Source organism: Mobula hypostoma, chromosome 4 (assembly GCF_963921235.1).
Source record: "Mobula hypostoma chromosome 4, sMobHyp1.1, whole genome shotgun sequence".
Taxonomy (NCBI): domain Eukaryota; kingdom Metazoa; phylum Chordata; class Chondrichthyes; order Myliobatiformes; family Myliobatidae; genus Mobula; species Mobula hypostoma.
This window is the reverse complement of record NC_086100.1, coordinates 85,561,955-85,584,027: the sequence shown is the minus strand read 5'-3', so window position 1 is coordinate 85,584,027 and position 22,073 is coordinate 85,561,955. Positions and strand designations below refer to the sequence as shown.

At 38.2% G+C, this 22,073-nt stretch overlaps 1 protein-coding gene across 5 annotated transcripts in view; it reads left to right on the top strand.

Moving 5' to 3' along the window:
• Positions 1-22,073, top strand: part of scly (selenocysteine lyase) — a 63,362-nt gene that overhangs the window by 7,611 nt on the left and 33,678 nt on the right. For 3 of the 5 annotated variants that reach the window (XM_063046128.1, XM_063046127.1, XM_063046130.1), the window contains 5 exons: positions 27-160; positions 3,997-4,106; positions 12,494-12,594; positions 16,878-17,064; positions 20,763-20,890. In XM_063046128.1, the coding sequence (XP_062902198.1) occupies positions 57-160; positions 3,997-4,106; positions 12,494-12,594; positions 16,878-17,064; positions 20,763-20,890 (630 nt within the window). In that variant the 5' untranslated portion in view covers positions 27-56. The remainder of the gene's footprint in view (positions 1-26; positions 161-3,996; positions 4,107-12,493; positions 12,595-16,877; positions 17,065-20,762; positions 20,891-22,073) is intronic. The other 2 variants (XM_063046129.1, XM_063046131.1) reach the window with 2 other exon arrangements.

The window sequence follows — 22,073 nt, the reverse complement described above, 5'->3', positions numbered from 1 at the left end:
CTTGACTTTTTACATGTGTTTTGCAGCAGTTTGAGTTATCTATGAAGTGCTGAGCGATGCAATCAAATGCATGCATCATGACAACAGATGTACCATTATTTAGTCAAGATTGTCAAAAGATAGCAGGAATGCAGAAAGTACCTAACTCCTCGTCTGAATAGTAAGTATGATCATAGGGAAATACTGTGGGGAATTGCTGTGTGATCAGGCAAAAGGAACGCAGTGAAATCGGATTAATATATATCTACAATAGAAGTTTGAACATTTCAGCATAGGATCTGGATCTACAGCCCACAATGTCTGTGTCAGCATAATGCTTAGTTAAACTAATCTGTCCTTCCTTCATGATCCATACCCTCACAATCCTTGTATATTTATAAAGTCTCTTGAACGATCGTATCTGCTTCCATTCCCGCTCTGGCAGCACATCTAAACACCTACAAGATTCTGTATTTTAAAAAAAAAGGACAGTATATCTCCTTTCAACTTTTTGCCTCTTACTTGAAAGCTCTGCCCTTTAGTATTTGACAGTTTTACCCTGGGAAAAGATTCTGTTTGTCTATCTGTGCGTCTCATAATTTTAGAAACTTCTATCGGGTCTTCCTTCACTCTCCAGTGTTCCGGAGGAAACAATCCAATTTTGACCAACCGCTCCTTATGGCTAAAATCCTCTAACCCAGGCGACATCCTGGTCTAGCAAATCTCTTCTGAACTGTCTCCAAAGTTTTCATATCCTTCCTGTATTAGGGGTACCAACACACATGCAGTACTCCAAGGGTGGCCTGATCAATGTTTTATACAACTGCAACATGACTTACTGACTTGTATAGATTAGGCCCCTAGTGACGAAGGCAATCATGCCATACACCTTTTTTACCATTCCTTGCTACTTTCAGGGAAGTATGGAATTAATAATAAGACCATAAGATTTAGGAGTACAAATAGGCCATTTAGCCCATCGTGTCTGCTCCACCATTCAATCATGGGTTGATCCACTTCATCCTGTCATCCCAAGTCCCCTGCTTTCATCCCATACCGTTCAATGCCCTGGCTAATCAAGAACCTATCTATCTCTGCCTTAAATACACCCAATGACTTGGCCTCCACAGCCGCTCGTGGCAACAAATTCCACAGATTTACCACCCTCTGACTAAAGTAATTTCTCTGCATCTCAGTTCTGAAAGGACATCCTTCAATCCTGAAGTTGTGCCCTCTTGTCCTAGAATCCCCTACCATGGGAAATAACTTTGCCATATCTAATCTGTTCAGGCCTTTTAACATTTGGAATGTTTCTATGAGATCCCCCCTCATTCTCCTGAACTCCAGGGAATACAGCCCAAGAGCTGCGAGACGTTCCTCATAAGGTAACCCTCTCATTCCTGGAATCATTCTCGTGAATCTTCTCTGAACCCTCTCGAATGTCAGTATATCTTTTCTAAAATAGGAAGCCCAAAACTGCACAGAATCCTCCAAGTGTGGTCTCACAGTGCCTTATAGAGTCTCAACATCACATCCTGGCTCTTATATTCTATACCCCTAGAAATGAATGCCACATTGCATTTGCCTTCTTCACAACCGACTCAACCTGCAGGTTAACCTTTAGGGTATCTTGCACAAGGACGCCCAATTCTCTTTGCATCTCTGCATTTTAAATTCTCTCCACATCTAAATAATAGTCTGCCACCAAAGTGCATGACCATACACTTTCCAACATTGTATTTCATTTGCCACTTCTTTGCCCATTCCACTAAACTATCTAAGTCTCTCCAGTGTCATTTTGTATTGGTCCTATATCTACCCTCGACTCTCTTTTACCCTTTATATACTTAAAAATCCTTAAGAATTTTCATTGATATTAGTCGCCAGCTTCCTCTCATAATTCATCATTTCTTTCCGAATGACCTTCTTAGTTTCCTTCTGCAAGTTTTTAAAAGCTCCTCAATCCTCTATCTTCCCACTACCTCTGACTTCCTTGTATGCCCTCTCTTTTGTTTTTACTTTGGCTCTGACTTCACTTGTCAGCCATGGTCACTTCACTTGTCTTCCCTTTGAAAATTTCTTCTTATTTGGAATATATCTGTCTTGCACTTCCCTCATTTTTTGCAGAAACTCCAGCCATTGCTGTTCTGCTGTCCTTCCTACAAATGTCCCTTTCCAGTCAACTTCGGCCAGTTCTCCTCTCATGCCATTGTAATTTCCTTTATTTCACTGAAATACCGATACATTAGATTTTATTTTTTCCCTCTCAAATTTCAAAGTGAACTCGATCATAGTGTGATCACTGTTCCCTGAGGGTTCCTTAACCTTAAGCTCTCCTAACACCTCTGGATCATTACACAACACCCAATCCAACACAGCCTATCTCCTAGTGGGCTCAACAAAAAGCTATTCTAAAAAATTATCCCTTAGACATTCTACAAATGTTTTTCTCTTGAGGTCCAGTGCTGGCCTGGTTTTCCCAATCCACTTTCATGTTAAAATCCCCAACAATTATCATGACATTGCCTTTCTGACATGCCTTTTCTATCTCCTGCTGTAATTTGTAATCAACATCACGGCTGCTGTTTGGAGGCCTGTATACAACTGCCATCAGGGTCCTTTTACCCTTGCTATTTCTTAACTCAACCCATAGAGACTCTACACCTTCTAATCCTATGTCATCTCTTTCCAATGATTCAGTATTATTTCCTATACACAGAGCCACTCCACCCCCCTCTGCCAACTAACCTATCTTTCTGATACACCGTATATCATCGGACGTTCAGCTCCCGATGGCAGCCATTCTTTAGCCAAGTTTCAGAAATGGCAACAGCATCATACTTGCCAATCTGTAGCTGAATTTCAAGATTGTCCATTTTATTTCTTATGCCACGTGTATTCAAATACAACACTCTCAGTCCAGTATTTGTTGCTTTCTACTTTAACTGCACCAAGTCTCTATTGCCCTGTGACTCATGCCACTGGCTTTGATTAAGCCTCATCTCCTGCCTGTTCTTTTTGTAATCTCAGTTGCACGCTGTCTAATAGGTAATGCTACTTCCTAATAATGAAATATGTTTCCAAATTCCTAATTTGTTTATTTTTTTTTTAAATTTCCAACCAAAAGAGGGATATCCTATTTACTCACCTCTAAAAATGTCTTCCTGACTTCTTTCAATTTGACATCCAAGCTAAAGTGGTTACCAAAAAATTGTGGATTGAAGTAACAGGTTGAAGAGCCTGCCAGCCATGCATCCAACTGCTTGCATTTGAATTGCGTGCTTTAACTCTTCACTTTATCGAGAAACCAAACCAGTCAAAAGTAAGTTCAGGTTCCAGAAGGTGCGCAGCAATCTGACAGCAACTGTGAAACTTCCTGAAACGATCACCCACCAGACCACTCTCCTGCTTTTCTGCTTTAACTTTGTCTTCTTTCCAACCAAATGCGTTATGCCGCGCCATTTATCATTCCCTTAAAGATTCTTGCTGACTTCCTATATTCGCCGAATAAACAGGTACTGCTGACTACTCTCCATGTATTGCGACACCAAATATGTGTCACCTATGCCATCCACTTTTTGGGCTTGAATAAAGCCAGATTTACTATGCGGCAATTTCAGCTATGAAATATCCTGACATAACTGGATTGAAATCTCTTGCCATCTTCCCTAGAATGATTTGGAATTTTAGAGAAGAGATCATTATTAATGTATTGCTATTGGATTTATACTGAGGTGCGAGGAATGAAAGCATAAAATACGAGTTCAATAAATGAGTCCACTTTATGAGGAAGAGAGATTCACCTCCTCAGTCTAGGATAGATTTGGATCTAGGCTGCAAGACTAAAAGATAGTAATCAAACCATGGCCCCATGCAGCCACTTTCACCAGTAATTATCCATGCTTGTGATAAACCTTAGATATGAACAGTCATTTCCTTTTGCCATTAAGTGGAGCTAAGGTCCCATGAGTTGAAGGATATGAAATAGTTGAAATAATATTTTTGCATTTAAAACAGTATTTACATGGATTATAATGCAACTACGCCTATGGAGAGTGAAGTAATCCAGACTGTTACTAAAGCCATGCACGAGGCCTGGGGAAATCCCAGCAGTTCATATGCTCCAGGTATGTTGTGCATACGAACACACCTATGTGACCTCTAACAGGATGTATCAGATCACACTTATTCAAAACATAAAATGCTGGAGATGTTAGGCATCTATGGCAAGAGGAATAGAGTTTCTGCTTTGAAATTGAATAATCCATGTTTTGATGATCTGTTGAAGCAGGTTGTAGTTCATGTTCCCAAGCTTTCAAGTGTATGAAACCGATGTAATGGGAGTTTTGTAGGTAACACAGATTAGATTAAAGCATGGATCAGCATGTAGAATTATGATACTGTAGCCATTAGTGAGACTTGGTAGCAGCAGGAGCAGCACTGGTAGCTCACTGTGCCAGAGTTCCATTTTTTAGATATGATCGGGGGGAAAATAATAAAAGCAGAGGGGTGCCATTACTTACCAGGGAAAATGTCTCTGCAGTGCTCAGACAGGACAGACTTGAGAGCTTTTCTACTAAAGCTACTGGGTGGAACTGAAGAATAAGAAAGGGGTTTATCATGTTAATGAGATTATATTGTAGACCACATAATGGACTGATCTGAAGGAGCAAATTTGTAGAGAGGTAGCAGACAGTTACAAGAAAAATAAGATTGTGATATGAAGTAACTTTAACTTTCCACATATTGGCTGGGACTCTCCAACTAAAAGTTTGTCAAATGTGTTCAGGCAAGTTTACTTAATATATAGAAGGAACGAGACAAGGCAGATAACAGAAGTCTCTATAGGGGAACACATTGGATCTAGCAATCATAACTTAATGAGTTTCAAATAATTATGCAGAAGGATGACCTGGGGTTGAGATTCAAAATTGGAGAAAGGCAAATTTTGACGGCATCAGAAAGGATCTGGTGGGTGTGGATCGGGATAGGTTGTATTCTAGCAAAGAGATGTTGGTAAGTGGGAGACCTTCAAAAATGAAATATTGAGAGTACAGAGTGTGCATTTTCCTATTAGAGTAAAATACAAGGCTAACAGGTTTAGTGAATCTTAGTTTTCAAGAGATTGAGGTCCTGATTAAGAACAAAAAGGAAGTGCAGAGCAGGTATAGGCAGCAAGGAATGAATGTTGTGCTTGAGGAGTATAAGAAATGCAAGAGAACACAAAAGGGAAATCAGGAGAGCTCAAATAAGGCACTAAGTTGTTCTGGCATGCAAGGCGAAGGAGAACCCAAAGGGTTCTGCAGATAGTTTTAAGAGCAGAGGGATAGCAAGAGACAAAATTGGTCCCTTGAAGATCAGGGAGGTCATCTATGCATGAGATAAGAGAGATCTTAAATGGATTTCTTGCAGCTCTCTTTTCTCGGGAAATGGGCACAGAGTCTATAAACTAAGGAAAGATAGTAGTGAGGTTATGTACCATATCTGGATTACAGAGAGAAGGTGCTTGCTGTTTTGAGGAAAAATATGGATTTGTCCCCAGTCCCTGGCATGGTGTCCCCTTTCACCTTGTGGAATGCTAGTACAGAAATTGCAGGAACCCTGGTAGAGGTAAGTAAAATATCCTTGGCAACGGGTGAGATGCCAGAGGACTGAAGCACAGCTAATGTTGCTCTGTTTCTGTACTGTAGTGCTCTTTGACTCGATATAATACATATAGTAGAATAAGGCAGCCCATCAGCCCTTTATGTTCAGCCGTTTTAGTCTGATTTTGATGTACATTACCTTTTCCATAAATAAACTAATATATTTTAAAACTAGGAACATGTTCTGAAAAAGTATGCCAGTAGTGCATAACTGACTGGAATTTAGACATATTTGATTCATATAATTGATTTTTTACACTAATTACCAATTGTGCAAATGCTATTACTTACTTTGAAAACCATAGGACTGCCATATTCACTTTTATTTTGCATGTATAAGAAGTTCAGGAGACTTCCGGTAGCGCTCATGGAGTGAAGTCGCGTTCTTGACTCGCTCCATTACCTCTGAGTTTTTTTCTATGGTCAGCTATACTTTAATTAACCATTAAGGCATCAATTTTTACAATACTTTGAATTAAACTGAATTCTCTGACAATTGGATGATACTTAGATCTGCTATGTCTAAGAACGGGAAAAACGGCAAGGATGGTAAACCTCCGGTTAAACCGAAAGCTACGGATCTCCCTCCGACTGAATCACCGGTGACTTTGAAAGCGATATCGGAGTTAATTCAGAGGGAAATTTCAACCTCTGTTAGGGAGATGATTCGTACGGAAATTGCAGGCTTTGTTAAAGACCTGATTCATACGGAAATCTCAACTAATTTCCAGAAAATTGCCGATTTAATTGATAAGATGCAAACATGTATTGCGGAACATCAGTCGGCTATATCTGATCTTCAAACATTCGCGCAACAAAGTGAGCTTAAGATGGGGAAAATCGAAGAAACAATTAATGTAATGAAGAAGAAACTTGACTTTTTGACTTTTAAAAACTCTGACTTGGAATCTAGAATGCGACGGCAGAATTTACGAATGATTGGCGTCAGGGAAGCCGTTGAAGCTAACAACCCCATGAAATATTTCTCTCAACTTTTAAAAGATGCATTCCCTACTGTATTTCCTGACCAACCACCGCTACTGGATCGTGTTCACAGAATCCCATCATACTCGTCTAGGTCAGATAGACCTAGGCATGTTATCTTACGTTTTCATTACTTTCAAGACAAGGAGAGACTGTTTCGATTCGCTCGATCTAAAGGTTTCATTGATTTTTCGGATCTTAAGTTCCGATTCGTGGAAGATTTCAGTAAACCAATCTGGGACCAACGGGTCCGTTACAGATCCGTGATGTCGGAATTCTATAAGATGGATTTAAGACCAGCGCTGCTGTACCCTGCACGTCTAAGGATTCGCATGTCAGATGGAGCCCTTCGTTTTTTTGATTCGCCATCGGATGCCCAGAGTTATCTGGATCAACTTTCATCTTCAACATCTTAATTGCCTTTTTTTTTAATTTTCTCCGTTGATCGGAGGCTGTGAATTGGTTGGTTTTAACTTTTCTGTGCCCTATTTGGGCAGAAAAGTTTACTTTTGATTTCTTAATATGGCTGCTAAACTTTCTTTTTAACTGCGTCATTTCTTTCTTTTCCCAGGGGATTCTGGGTGGTTACTTCCCTTTTGTCATCTTACGTATTTCCTGTGCGGCCTTAAATTTTGTAGTTTTTTTTAAAATTTTATTCTGTTTTGCTTTTTATAATCACTTTATGTTAATAATCCTATTTTTTTTTGTTGCTGTGTCTATTCATGAGTTTGAGGTTTATTGTGGTTTTTTTTAATATATATTTTCCGGCTTTTGTTCTGTTCTGTGTGTATTCTAATTGAGCTAACTTTTTTTTACTTATTTTTTTACTGTTTTACAATTAGCTGATCCTTTTCATATTTATACCTTTTTTTTAGGGAGCGTATACCCGAAGTCATGGGGGTAGTTTTAGCGTTTGCTTCTTTCTGGCGGGTCTGCTTTAGATTTTGCCTTGGGGTCTTGGGGTGGGGGGTGGTGGGAGGGGCTTCACGTTTTAGTTTGTTTTTCTTTGGGCTATATACATTATTGAAGTACTGGTTGCGTCCTTTTCCCCGGTATCTTTTGTATGTTCTGTTTCCTCTCCGGGTTTGTGGGTCGCGCCTATTGTCAATCCTCCTTGTTGTGGGTTGACTTTAGGATTTATGGAGTCTATTATTAATTTTGTCTCCTGGAATACTAATGGTCTTAATCATCCTATTAAAAGAAAAAAAGTTTTTAAAGTGTTCCGGAGACTTAAAGCACAAATTTTATTTTTACAAGAGACCCATGTACGGAGGGGGGACAGACTACGTTTTTTCAAATTCTGGAAGGGACAACAATTTCATTCGAACTCCAATGCTAAGATTCGAGGCGTCTCTATTTTTATAGATTCCTCAGTTACTTTTATACAACAGGATATTATCTCTGATCCAAATGGTAGATTTTTATTGGTTAGTGGTTTACTATTTAATAAAAAAGTAGTTTTGGTTAATGTTTATGCTCCTAATATGGATTGTCCGGAATTTTATAAATCATTGTTTGATCAGTTTCCGAATTTGAACGAGTTTTCATTGATTTGGGGTGGAGATCTTAATACCTGTTTATCTCCAGCTTTGGACCGTTCGGCTCCTTTACGGACTTTACCTAATAAATCTGCAAATTTGATTAATTTTTTCCTTTCTGATTCTGGGTCGACGGACATTTGGCGTTTTCTGCATCCTCAGGAAAAAGATTTTTCCTTTTTTTCACATGTTCATCACTCCTATTCAAGAATTGATTATTTTTTTATTGATTCTCGTCTCATTCCTTCAGTGATTAAATGTGATTATGATTCTATAACCATTTCGGATCATGCTCCACTTAAGCTTTCTATTAAAATTATGGCCAATATACCAAACAATAGACAATGGCGTTTTAATTCGCTGTTGCTTCAGGACTCGGACTTTGTTAATTTTATGAATGAACAGATTGAGCTTTTTTTTACAATTAACCATACAGAAGATATTTCGGTTAACACTCTTTGGGACACTTTTAAAGCCTATATTCAGGGTCAGATTATTTCGTACTCCGTTGCTTTGAGGAAGAAACAGAAGCAGGAGGAGATGGCAATTGTAGACAAGATTAAAGAAATTGATAAGAAATATGTTATGGCTCCTTCTGAGGAGCTATACAAACAAAGAACTGAACTTCAAATGGAACACAGTTACTACTCTTGTCCTCGATTGTAAACCAATTAAAGAAAACAAGAAGTGATTTTTATGTTCACAGTGATAAAATTGGCAAGCTGCTGGCTAATCAATTGAAATCTAATTATGTTAAATCTCAAATCAATCAGATTTATAACCAAAATGATCGATTGATATTAGATCATGTGGGGATTAATCAAACCTTTTGTGATTTTTATTCTTCTTTACATCAATCAGAGTCTCCTCGAGATTCTAAATATATGAATGATTTTCTAGATAAGTTAGACTTCCCTCAGATTTCACAGGATATGTCTTCTTTATTAGATACTTCCATTACAATGGATGAGATTAAGAATGTTATTTTTTCTATGAATCTGGGGAAAGCTCCTGGCCCTGATGGGTTTACCGTTGAATTTTATAAATGTTTTGCTTCTTTATTGATTCCTTGGCTCTATAAGGTTTTTGAGGCTTCTTTGAAACTTGGTAAACTTCCGGAATCTTTTAATAGAGCATCAATTTCTTTAATACTAAAGAAGGATAAAGACCCTGCTCAATGTGCATCTTATAGACCAATATCTTTATTAAATGTTGATTCTAAAGTTTTTTCTAAGTTATTAGCAAATAGACTAGAAAAAGTACTTCCTTCTATTATTTCGGAAGACCAAACGGGTTTTATTAAAGGTCGTTACTCTTTTTATAATATTCGTACATTGTTAAATATCGTTTATACTCCCTCACAAAATGTACCTGAGTGTGTTATTTCTTTAGATGCCGAGAAAGCTTTTGATAGAGTAGAATGGCCTTATTTATTTAAGGTGCTTGAAATGTTTAATTTTAGCTTGAAATTTATATCCTGGATTAAACTGTTATATCACTCCCCTGTAGCCTCGGTTCGTACTAACTCTTTAAACTCACCTTTTTTTCCTCTCTTTCGTGGTACTCGACAAGGCTGTCCTCTTAGTCCCCTATTATTTGATATTGCATTAGAACCTCTTGCAATTGCTATTCGAGAATCTTCAAATATTACTGGGATAACTCGGGGATTAAAGTCCCATAAATTATCACTCTATGCTGATGATTTACTTTTATATATTTCTAATCCTGAGAGATCTATTCCTGCTGTTTTAGAGTTATTAGCACAATTTGGTCTTTTCTCAGGTTATAAATTAAATCTTAGTAAGAGTGAACTTTTTCCGATTAATAAACATCTTCCCTTATATTATAAATTTCCATTTAAATTGATTAATAATTACCTTTCATATCTTGGGATTAAAATTACTTGTAAACATAAAGATTTATTTAAGACTAACTTTTTACCATTAATAGACCATATTACTCAACTTTCATCTAAATGGTTTCCCTTATATTTAACTTTGATTGGTCGTATTAATGCAGTTAAGATGTTTTTTTTGCCAAAATTTTTATATGTGTTTCAGGCATTACCAATTTTCGTTCCTAAATCTTTTTTTGATAAAGTCGACTCTAAAATTTCTTCATTTATTTGGCAGAATAAGAATCCGAGACTGGGTAAAATACATTTACAGAAAGCTAAGAGAGATGGAGGTTTAGCATTACCTAACTTTAGATTTTATTATTGGGCTATTAATATTCGACATATGAAATTTTGGTTACTTGACCGGGACATACTATCTATTCCTAAATGGGTAGCATTGGAATTACAATCTGTTCAGGGTTATACACTTGGTTCTATTTTAGGTTCATCTCTTCCTTTTGATTCGAAACGCCTTAAGCAGGTCTCTAACCCGATCGTTAAATATGCTTTGCGTATTTGGTTTCAATTCAGAAAATTTTTTGATCTTAATCAATTCGGGTTAGCGATTCCTATTTTAGGTAACATATTTTTTCCTCCCTCTTTTACGGATCGCGCTTTTCAAACTTGGAAGACTAAGGGTATTTTATGGTTTTTGGATTTATTTTTAGATGGTTCCCTTATGTCTTTTGAACAATTATCTAATAAATATAACTTATCAAGAATACATTTTTTTAGATATTTACAAGTTAGAAATTTCCTAAGTACTATACTTTCTTCCTTTCCAATGCTTCCTCCTATATATATTTTAGATTCGATAATTAACCTTAATCCATGTCAGAAAGGTGCATCGGCTATGATTTATAACATTATTATGAAACTTAGGAAAGCTCCATTTGATAAGATTAGGGTAGATTGGGAACAGGAATTGGGGCTTACCATTTCTGTGGATGATTGGGGGCAGATTTTACAATTAGTTAATACTTCCTCTATTTGTGCTAAACGTTCCCTAATTCAATTTAAAGTGGTTCATAGAGCACATATGTCCAAAGATAAGTTAGCGCGTTTTTACTCGCATATTAATCCTTTCTGTGATAGATGTTCGGGGCAGATAGCCTCTTTAACTCATATGTTTTGGTCTTGCCCTACTTTGGAAACTTTTTGGAGAGATATTTTCAATATTATTTCTAAGGTATTAAATATAGATATCTCTCCTCACCCTATTACTGCTATCTTTGGACTACCTAAAATTTCTAATAATCTTTCCCCTTCAGCCCGTAGAATGATTGCATTTCTTACTTTAATGGCGAAAAGATGTATTTTACAACATTGGAAAGAGCTTAATGCTCCAACTACCTTTTTTTGGTTTTCTCAGACGATTTTATGTTTGAATCTGGAGAAAATTAGAAGTAACCTTTATGATTCTTCATTTAAATTTGAACAGATTTGGGGACCTTTTAGTCGATATTTTCATTTAATGTAATATTTACCCTTCTTGTTTTTTTTTCACTGTTTTAATGGAGGTCGGGATTGAGGACGTGATTTTAAGTTTAACTCTGTTTGGTTTCAAGTTAGCCCATTGCTTTGCTTTGCTTTTAGTTAGTTGCACGGTGGGTTTTTTTTGGGGGTTTTTTTTTTCTTTTTTTCCATTGATATATATAAAATCTAGTATACTATTATGTTATCTTGGTTTCTTATGCTTAAATTACATTGTTTGTAGTATTTTCTTTTTGGTATTGTTATCTTTTGGAATTTTATTATACTTTAACATTGTATTAATGTTTATATGGCTTACCTTTTTTGTATACTTACCCAATAAAAAGATTTAAAAAGAAAGAAAGAAAGAAGTTCAGAGCAGTGACCTGAATAAAGCAGTCTTGAAGTGCAAAATATTCTGTCGCCATCAATAACTTCCGTCAAGATTATCTGGAACTTCCTCATAATTTTGAGGGAAACTGCAATATTTTTAATAAAATGGACACTGGTAAAATTTGACTTGTCCTTTCAGTCACTTTTAACTGGAGAGAAAGATCTTTTCATAAAAGTGTACAAGTACAAAATTTTTGATGCACAGAATACCCTGTGAGATCCTGACTTCTTGCTAGATGTGATATTGCAGTTACTATCCTCAACACTGATTTAAAAACTTTCCATAGATGCTCTTCACAAATCATCTACTTTAAACAATGGTTAACTCTAGAAAGCCCACTGCAGTATAAGATGCTTTTCTTTTTCTGAGAGCTCCTTCATTAAAATAGATGGTTCTTTTTTTATTCCTAGCCATTTTACTTTCTCATTCCACTGTTGTCATTGAAGCTGGAAAACACATTAAGAAAACAGAAATTTTTGAAGTTGTTGGTTAACATCTTATGCTATTTAAACTTGCAAATCAGAATATGTTCTACTTTTAAAAATTAAAGACAAGTTCTTGCAACTATTTTTCTTGTTACTAGGTAGGAAAGCCAAAGAATGGATAGATTGGTCAAGGGAAACCATAGCTCAGATGGTTGGAGGTCGCCCACAAGATATAATTTTTACTTCTGGTGGAACTGAGGTAAGAATAGTCTTGTATACCAACGTATTGTAAATGCATTCAGGGACTCTCACTCTCAAATGCCACTCAAAGATAATTCACTGCACCTCTGCCATCTCTCACCCTAGTTCACACCCCATCTCAAACAGCAAGCACCCATCTTATCCCCATCAAGCAGAGAGTAAATTCCATGGCTGTTGTACAAGGCATGGATTTATCATAAACATCTAATCTGCGTATGGTTCCAACACAGATGGATGTGGCATTGATTATCCTGAGTAATTGATAATTGTGCTTAATTATAAATCCTCTTTGCAGTGAGCTTAGTCCATTTGGTGTTGTGTTGAAAGTCCTTTCAAACAAGGCTTTCTCTGAAGAGAGAACTTTTCAAATAGGAATGCAGTGGATTCCCGTTAATTGGGACACATAGGAACCAGTACATTTTAGCTCAATTAAGCGGCTGCGCCAATTAGGCGAAGGTTCATGACAAGAGCCAAAAAGGTATAAAAAAAGATAAACTATTGTTTAACTGAGTAACAAATTTAAGTGAAACACGGAACAAATTAGAGCACTACCAATACCATTGCTGTATTCTGGAACTACGAATTAGTTCCTAATAGATATTGACGAGGTATGGGGTGCGCAGGGAGGGGTAGCATCTCTGGTGAAGGTGCTTGTCATGTCCATTCCATGGGGACTTTTGGTCCCTATCAGACTCTCAGCTGTCACCTCTAGCTCCAAATTTTGAGAGCGGCCACACTGCTTCAACTACTTCTTCATGTGCCTTGCGCGTTACACGCTTGGGCAATCATGGCACTCCACATCGAACGATCCCTCGCAGTGTCAATGATATCTCGCACACTTAGATCTGTTAGTTCTTTCACAGTGTCCATATATTTTCTTCTTTGCCTTCCTCTACCGCGTTTCCCAAACATATGCCCTTGTAATGAAAGACATTCTATTTCTCCCTTTCTGATGACATGGCCCAGGAATTTAAGTTTCCCCCTCATTTAATATTCTCATTAAAGATCTTTTTGTATGGGCATGTTGGAGTACTGCTTCAACAGGCAGGCTAAACCAGGTGAGGGTAGCCGGCAGCCACATACACCAGTGAAATAGGGAGATGCCTGTTCTAGAATGCAAAGTCAGCTCCGGCAGACTGAGTGGATGAAACTTACAGTGATATCCAACGGCCAGGAAGCTGGCTATGCAACGATCTGTGGAAAGTGAAGGTCATGACAAAGCACAGAAGGAGTCACGGTCACCCTCTGCAACCAATGGAGACCTCAGTTGTGATGTTTGTTTGTGCTACTGGACCCGGACTTCCGAGGTCAAGAGAAGGAAACTGTCCCAGTACAACGGCTTTTCCACTTTAAAAAGTTTCACTCACAGGTTTCCTGTCATTGTCGAACACAATGGACGGCCACCCACATTTATTGACAGAAGAATTTATTCAATGTACAGTATGTCATATTTTGATTGACTAAATGAACAAAATCAGCGCAGACACCTAGTGCAGATAAATGAACTGCTTTCATGCAATGCTTTCGACAATTGCGTCATCCAAATCTTCATCTTCATTGTAACATTCAAGATAATTGTCAATACCTTCATGTTCTTTGTAGTTCCTAAATTGTTGAAATAGTGAAATCTTTTCATTTTCTCTGCTAGCTTTGTCTGGCATCTCCAAACCTAAAAGCTTGAACCCACAGTGAGCAAAACAACTCTGAGTTGTCTTACTGCTTCTTTCTCATCAACTAATAGCAACAAAAGGGATACTTAATGAATACTTCGCTTCAGTGTTCATTAGTGAAAAGGACTGTGGCAATTGTAGGTGTGACTTAAAGCAGACTGAAATGCTTGAGTGTATAGGCATTAAGGAAGGATGTGCTAGAGCTTTTGAAAGATATTAAGTTAGGTAAGTCACCAGGACCGGATGCGATGTACCCCAGGTTACTGTAGAAAGCAAGGGAGGAGATTGCTGAGCCTCTGGCGATGATCTTTGCATCATCAATAGGGACAGAAGTACCAGAGGATTGGAAGGCTGCAAACATTGTTCTCTTGTTCAAGAAAGGGAGTAGAGATAACCGAGGAAATTATAGACCATTGAGTCTGACTTCAGTGGTAGGTAAGTTGTTGGAGAAGATCCTGAGAGACAGGATTTATGAGCATTTGGAGACTTAATCTGATTAGGGATAGTCAACATGGCTTGGTCAAGGGTAGGTCATACCTTACAAACCTGATTGAATTCTTTGAGGATGTAACAAAACACATTGAAGGTAGAGCAGTGGATGTACTGTATATGGATTTCAGTATGGCATTTGATAAGATTCCCCATGTGAGGCTCATTCAGAAAGTAATGATGCATGGGATTCAACAAGATCTTGCTTTGTTGATCCAGAATTGGCTTGACCACAGAAGGCAAAGTGTGATTGTGGATGGTTCGTATTCTGCATGGAGAGCAGTGACCAGTGTGTTCCATGGGGATCTGTTCTGGGACTCCTCTTCTTTGTGATTTTTATAAATGACCTGGATGAGGAAGTAGAAGGGTAGGTTAGTAAGTTGTTCATTTCGGAGGGTCAAATTTAAAGACAGAATATAATATTAATGGTAAAACTGTTGGAAGTGTAGAAGAGATCTTGGGGTCCATGTCCATAAGACACTCAAAGCTGCTGCACAGGTTGACAGTGTTGTTAGGAAGGTGTATGGTACGTTGGCCTTCATCAACCGTGGGATTGAGTTCAAGGGCCATGAGGTAATGTTACAGCTATATAAGGCATTGGTTAGACCCCACTTGGAGTACTGTGTTCAATTCTGGTCACCCCATTGCAGGAAAGATGTGGATGCTATAGAGAGGGTGCAGAGGAGATTTACAAGGATGTTGCTTGGATTGGAGAGCATGCCTTATGAGAATAAGTTGAGTGAATTTTGCCTTTTCTCCTTGGAGCGCTGGAGAATGAGAGGTGACCTGTTAGAGGAATATGAGGGGTGATTGATAAATTTGTGACCTTTAGGAGGAGTCAATTTTAGAAACCCTAGCACATTTATTTTTCAACATAGTCCCCTCCTACATTTACACACTTAGTCCAGCGGTCGTGGAACATACGGATCTTGGACCTCCAGAAAGTGCCTACAGAATGGGTGATTGATAAGTTTGTGGTCTAAGGTAGAAGGAGATGAGTTATACAGCTCTCGTTACATGCACATGCAGTTCAACTCTTTGAGTGATTATGCAGAAAGTTTGAAGTTAATAACTCATCTCCTTCTACCTTAGGCCACAAATTTATCAATAACCCCTGCTGTGGGCACTTTCTGGAGGTCCAAGATCCGTATGCTCCATGACTGCTGGATTAAGTGTTTAAATGTAGGAGGGGACTATGTTGAAAAATAAATGTGTTAGGTTTTCTAAAATTGACTCCTCCTACCTTAGGCCACAAACTTATCAATCACCGCTGGTATAAGATGATGAGAGGCATTGATTGTGTGGATAGCCAGAGGCTTTTTCCCAGGGCTAAAATGGCTATCACAAGGGGGTATGAGCTTTAAGGTGCTTGGAAGTAGGTTCTGAGGAGATGTCAGAGGTATGTTTTTCACACAGGGAGTGGTGAGTACATGAAATTACTGCTAGTGAAAGTGGTAGAGATAGATACGATAGGGTCTTTTAAAAGACTCTTCGATAGGTAAGTGGAGCTTAGAATAATAGGCTATGCAGTCGAGAAATTTCTAGGCAACTTCTGGAGTAGATTACGTGGTCGGCACAAGATTGTGGGCCGAAGGGCCTGTAGTATGCTGTAGATTTTCTATGTTCTATGTTCTAAAACTCACTGCTTTTTGAACACAAACACACGCAACTGAAGCCATTTAAAAGCTGTTTGCTCTAAGCATGGTGTAGTGTCTTATGGCCACACAAGTATACACAACTGATGCTAGTTAAAAACTTTATGGCAAGTCTCCTGTCCCAATTAAACGGCATAGTGTCCCAAATAAACAGAAGAAATCCCGGCTATTCTCTTGATTCGTTTTTTGTTCTTCAAGAGTTTTCCCAAAGAATCAGCTGCTCTGATTAACCAAAGGCCAAATTAACTGGAATCCACTGTATTTAATAAAATAGTGCACAATGTATTATCACTTACATTATATCTAACATTGCATGCCAAAAAGTGACAAAAAATATGAAATGTTGAAATTAATACCCTCGTTTTCTATGCATTGGCTCCTCAAAAGATTGATAAGAATTTGAAACACCCAAACTTCGAGTCAGCAACTAGTCTCAACTAAAGTTCCAAAATGTTTGTGTTTTCCAGGCTAATAATCTAGTCTTTCATACAGCAGTCAAGTACTTCTTGGATCATCAGCACCAGTTGGTACAGAATGGTGGGGGAGTGGAGCTTGGAGAGATTACTCAGTCATTACCTCACATTATTACATCAAATGTTGAACATGACTCTGTGCAATTGGTGGTGGAAAATCTGGTCAAGGAGGGAAAAGCAAGTGAGACTTTATTGATGGTCTTTTTTTTTGAAGTACTGTTTAGCTTCTCTCTTTAAAGTGCTAATTGATGGAAAGTTTGTGAATATTACATAATATGCAAGGCTGCAAAAAGCACTGGACAGTTAATGTAGCTGCTATATTGTGACGCTACATTGCCATTTGGTTTGACTCATTCTTTATTATTTTATTAAAAGCAAAAGCAAATTATCAATGACTATATCCTCCCATGTTCAAATAAAAATGACTGTTCACTGGAGGAACTTGTCTCTCTAGGATGGACAACCATTTAGATATGTTTTGTTTCTTCTTGGTATAATGTAACCCTCATCATCTAAAGATTTAGACAAATTACATGATAAACCTTGGCAAGTTCAGTCCTTTACATGTATATATGTGCACCCGAAGTCCCCAAATTTGTTGACTTAAGAGAAACTGCAGATGCTGGAAATTGGAAGCAACGTCAGGCAGTATCTTTGGAGAGAAACGTCTCACCTGCTGGAAGAACTCAGCAGGTGAGAAATTTCCCTATGTAGATGCTGCCTGACCTGCTGAATCTTTACAGCAGTTTGTGTGTGTTTCCCCAAATTTATTGGCAGATTGTGGGATCTAGCGATTTTTCAATCTGCAGGTTATTTTAGGAGACCAAGAATGTGTGAAAACTTGTTGCTCTATGATCATTCAATTTTAAAGTTTAAGGAAAGGAACAGTTGCAGAGCATATGAAGCTAAAGGAAAGAATCTCAGGAAAAGACGAAGACAAGATACTAAGGACAAAGACAGGATGGCAAGTTTTGCAGAGACTGATACTTATATACTGAAATAAAGGCACATTCCTGAGAAAAGCGCAGGGCCACTTAGAAGAGGCATAGCATTATGCCATGTGTTAACACTTAGCCAATGAGAAATGAAAATGGGATGAACTGTTATATAGCTGCTATACTGGTTTAGTACCAGCAGGTGGAGACAAATCCACATATTGTAAAAAATACAGGTCAAAATATGTTAGTGAAACTACAATTTCAGTCTTGCTTAGAGCTAATTAATTCAGCTAATACATTATTAAAAGCATAAAAATACCAATTCCAACACAACCTAGTAACTACAATATTCTAATGGCAGAGTGCAAACTTGCTGAGACTTTTCTTTGCATTTAATGCTAGGGAATTTGTACTGGCTTAGACCTGGTATGGGATCCTTGAGCTGTTTTCATATAAGGTTTTATAAAACCTATAAAAGGTTTTATAGTTGCAAGGAGCAGAATTAAGATATCAAATTTTTAATTATTGGTGTTCATTTCTGGTAATATACTTTGGGGAAAAAAACAGCTATGAAAACTATGAGGTATTATTTAATTAAAGTTTTTATTGGACATTTTCTATGGAAACTGCTGGAGATGCTTTTTTATGTAAACAGACAGCTGCTTTACCCCCCTCCACCCAAATTCCCCAGGATAAGCATCTGTGGAGGTTGGAAAAATGATGTTCTTCCATAAACATTGAATGGGTAAAAAATAATCTGATTTCCACCTATGCCACTCAAAAATTAGTTTTGGCCCATTTTTTGCTGACTACCCATATAACATATCATTCTTTGCCACGTGTTGGACTTCTGCTTGTAAGATAATGGAGTCTCATAATATTGGCCTATTGATTATGCAAAGCAAATTTCTGTGCCCAGTTCAATGATCTGGAATGGTCTGAGAGTTTGCTGCCAATACCGTCAATGCAATAGCTCTAAGATGTGCTATGTGCCTATAATGTTAAGGGTCAACAAACTTCATAAAGGAGTGCAGTTTGGATAGGTTGAGTTGACAATTGAAACTTTCAGGCCACCTTATCATGATGAAGTACCTATCCATATTAATCTTATTCACCAGCACCTCACCAACAGCTTACTATGGCTTGGCAATTTATGTGCTTGGCCAGATAGATACTACTTAACTGTATAAATACCTGCCTCTACCATCTCAGGTAGTATGTTTCAGATTTCACCCACCTTCTGGTGAAAAAAAATTATTCTTCAGATCCCTTCTAAACTTACACCTTACCTTTAACCTATATCCAGTGGTTATAGACATCTCTGCCTTGAGGATTTTTTTTGTCTACTTATGCCTCTCAAAATTTTGTATACCACTATTGGTTCTCCGCACCCCCCCCCCCCGACTCCTCTGCTCAAAGGAAGGAGGGAAACCACGCTTATCAGGTATATTGTCAAAAATGAAACGTTCCATCCCAGGTTGCATTTCATCTGCACCCTTTCCAGTGCAGATTCAGAGACTCTGGCAACGATGGCAGTAAGCAGAAGGTCCTGCTGGTTGGTTTGGCTTCCCATCATAGAGGCTGAACTTTCAAATATTCAAAGCTATTGTATCTGGTGTATTGTGTGCTGTCCAGGTTGTCACCCAATGAGTTGCATTTCATCTGCATCCTTTCCATCTGCAATCACAGCCTTCCTATAGGTTATTACCAGAACAACTTGCATCTGCCCAGGAAAAAAATGGTTGCTATGATTGCAAGACCTACTCAAAGGGTCAAAAATCTTCCAATAGCATACAGGTGAAATACGTTGGAAGTTTTTAAATATAGTAGATTCCAGTTAATTAGGTCATTGGTTAATCGGGCAGGGCAGCTGCTTATCTGGGACAACTCTTAAAGAACATAAACAAATTGAAAAAATAGCCGGACAGGTAATAGCATAGCAGTTAGCGTGACAGTGTTACTGCTTGGAGCATTCTTGAATTCGGAGTTCAATTCCATTCTGTAGAGAGTCTCTGTACTCCGTGGAATACATGGGTTTTCCCTAGGTGCTCTGGTGTCCTCCCATAGTCCAAAGATGTATCAGGTGTGGTAATTGATCATTGTAAATTGTCCTGGGATTAGGTTAGGGCAAATCAGGGTTGTGGGGTTGCTGGGGCAGCGTGGCTTAAAGGGCTGGAAGGGCTTACTCCACGATGTATCACTAAATAAATAGACAAACAAACTTTTAAAGAGCAAAAACTAATCAAGAAAATAGCCAGGATTCCCTTTGTTTATTTGCGACACTGCTGCTTAATTGGGGCAGGCGAGTCTCACTGAACTGTTTCTAACTAGTGTCAGTTGCGTGTGTTTCTATTCAAAAAGCAGTGCTATTGTCACTGACGGTTGGTAAGGAATAAGCAGTAAGTCAATTCAGTATTGTTTTGTTCATTGTGGTTTCAAGCTTTCAATCTTCGAAATGCCAGAAACAGCCAAGAGTGAAAATGAACCAATTTCACTACTTCATCAAGTTAGGAACTACAAAAAATTTGAAGGTATTGACAATCATTTTCAATGTTACAATTAAAATGAAGATTTGGAGGTTGCAATCATCCCGACAGTGTTATGTGAAGGAAGTTCATTATCTGCACTAGGTTTCGAGTGCTGATTATGTTCATTTACAGTCAAAAGAACATAGCATGAATGAATTCCTCCATTGATAAGTATTAGGAACTAATATACAGTTTTATAGTACTGTAGTGGTACAGGTAGTTTTATAATTTTTTTCTGTAATTTATTACATAATTTGTTACTCATTTTACCTTTATTATACTTTTTTAACTATGGGGCAGCCACGTAAATGTACTGGTCCCGATGTGACTCAATTAACCAGAATCCACTGTACAGCAAAACATTAAGATCATTAAATATATGAAGAGAAAATGATTATATTTCTCCTTTGCAGAAGCTACATTTTTGCCTGTTTCCAAAGAAACTGGATGCATCCAAGTTGATGATGTGATTGCTGCTATTGGGCCAAGCACTTGCCTTATTTCTATTATGCTCGCTAACAATGAAACAGGAGTTCTCATGGTAATTACTTTACTAATTTTGGTTTGGGAATGTTGATCTCACTAGGAAACATAGTTTTTATTATCCAAAACAGTCCTGAGAATGGGGTAATGGGCTGCATTCCTGAACCATTAATAGAGTTTGTATTGCTTAGTCTGTCTCTATGGAGGATACTAAAGAGACCACAAAGTTCATGCAGCAACAAGCTGCTGAAGTACAGGTCATGAGTAGGTTTCCCCGTTGAAGAAACTTTGCTAACAAGTTGGCTATTATGACTAAAACAGAAGAGTGGAAAAGCAAATTGTGCAGAAGATATGAAGAGTCTGCAGAGAGATATAGATAGGTTAAGTGAGTGGGCAAGGGTCTGGCAGATGGAATACAATGCTGGTAAATGTGAGGTCATCAACTTTGGAAAGGAAAATGGAAGAGCAGATTATTATGTAAATGGTAAAAGATTGCAGCATGCTGCTGTGCAGCGGGACTTGGGAGTGCTTATGCTGAATCACAAAAGGTTGCTTTTCAGGTGCAGCAGGTTATTAAGAAGACAAATGGGTGTTGGCCTTCATTGCTAGAGGGTTTGAATTTAAGAGCAGGGAAGTTAAGCTGCAACTGTACAGGGTACCGGTGAGGCCCCACTTGGAGTACTGCGTGCAGTTCTGGTCTCCTTACCTGAAGAAGAATATACTGGCTTTGGAGGAGGTACAGGGGACGTTCACCAGGTTGATTCCAAAAATGAGGGGACTATGAGGAGAGATTGAGTCACCTGGGACTGTACTCACTAGAATTCAGAAGAATCAGAGAAGATCTTATAGAAACATATAAAATTATGAAAGGGATAGATAAGATAGAGGCAGGAAAATTGTTTCCACTGATAGGTAAGACTAGAACCAGGAGGCATACCCTCAAGATTCGGGGTAATAGATTTAGGGCAGAGATGAGGAGGAACTGCTTTTCCCAGAGGATGGTAAATCTGTGAAAATCTCTGCGGAATGCAGCAGTGGAGGCTACCACAAGGTTGGATAGATTTTTGCATAGTAGGGGAATTAAGGGTTATGAGGAAGAGGCAGGTAAGTGCAGATGAGTTCGTGGGCAGATCAGCCACGATCTTATTGAATGGTGGAGCAGGCCAGATGGCCGACTCCCGCTCCTATTTCTTACGTTCTAAGAGGTTGGGTATCTTTGGGTATGTAGTACCCAAATGAGA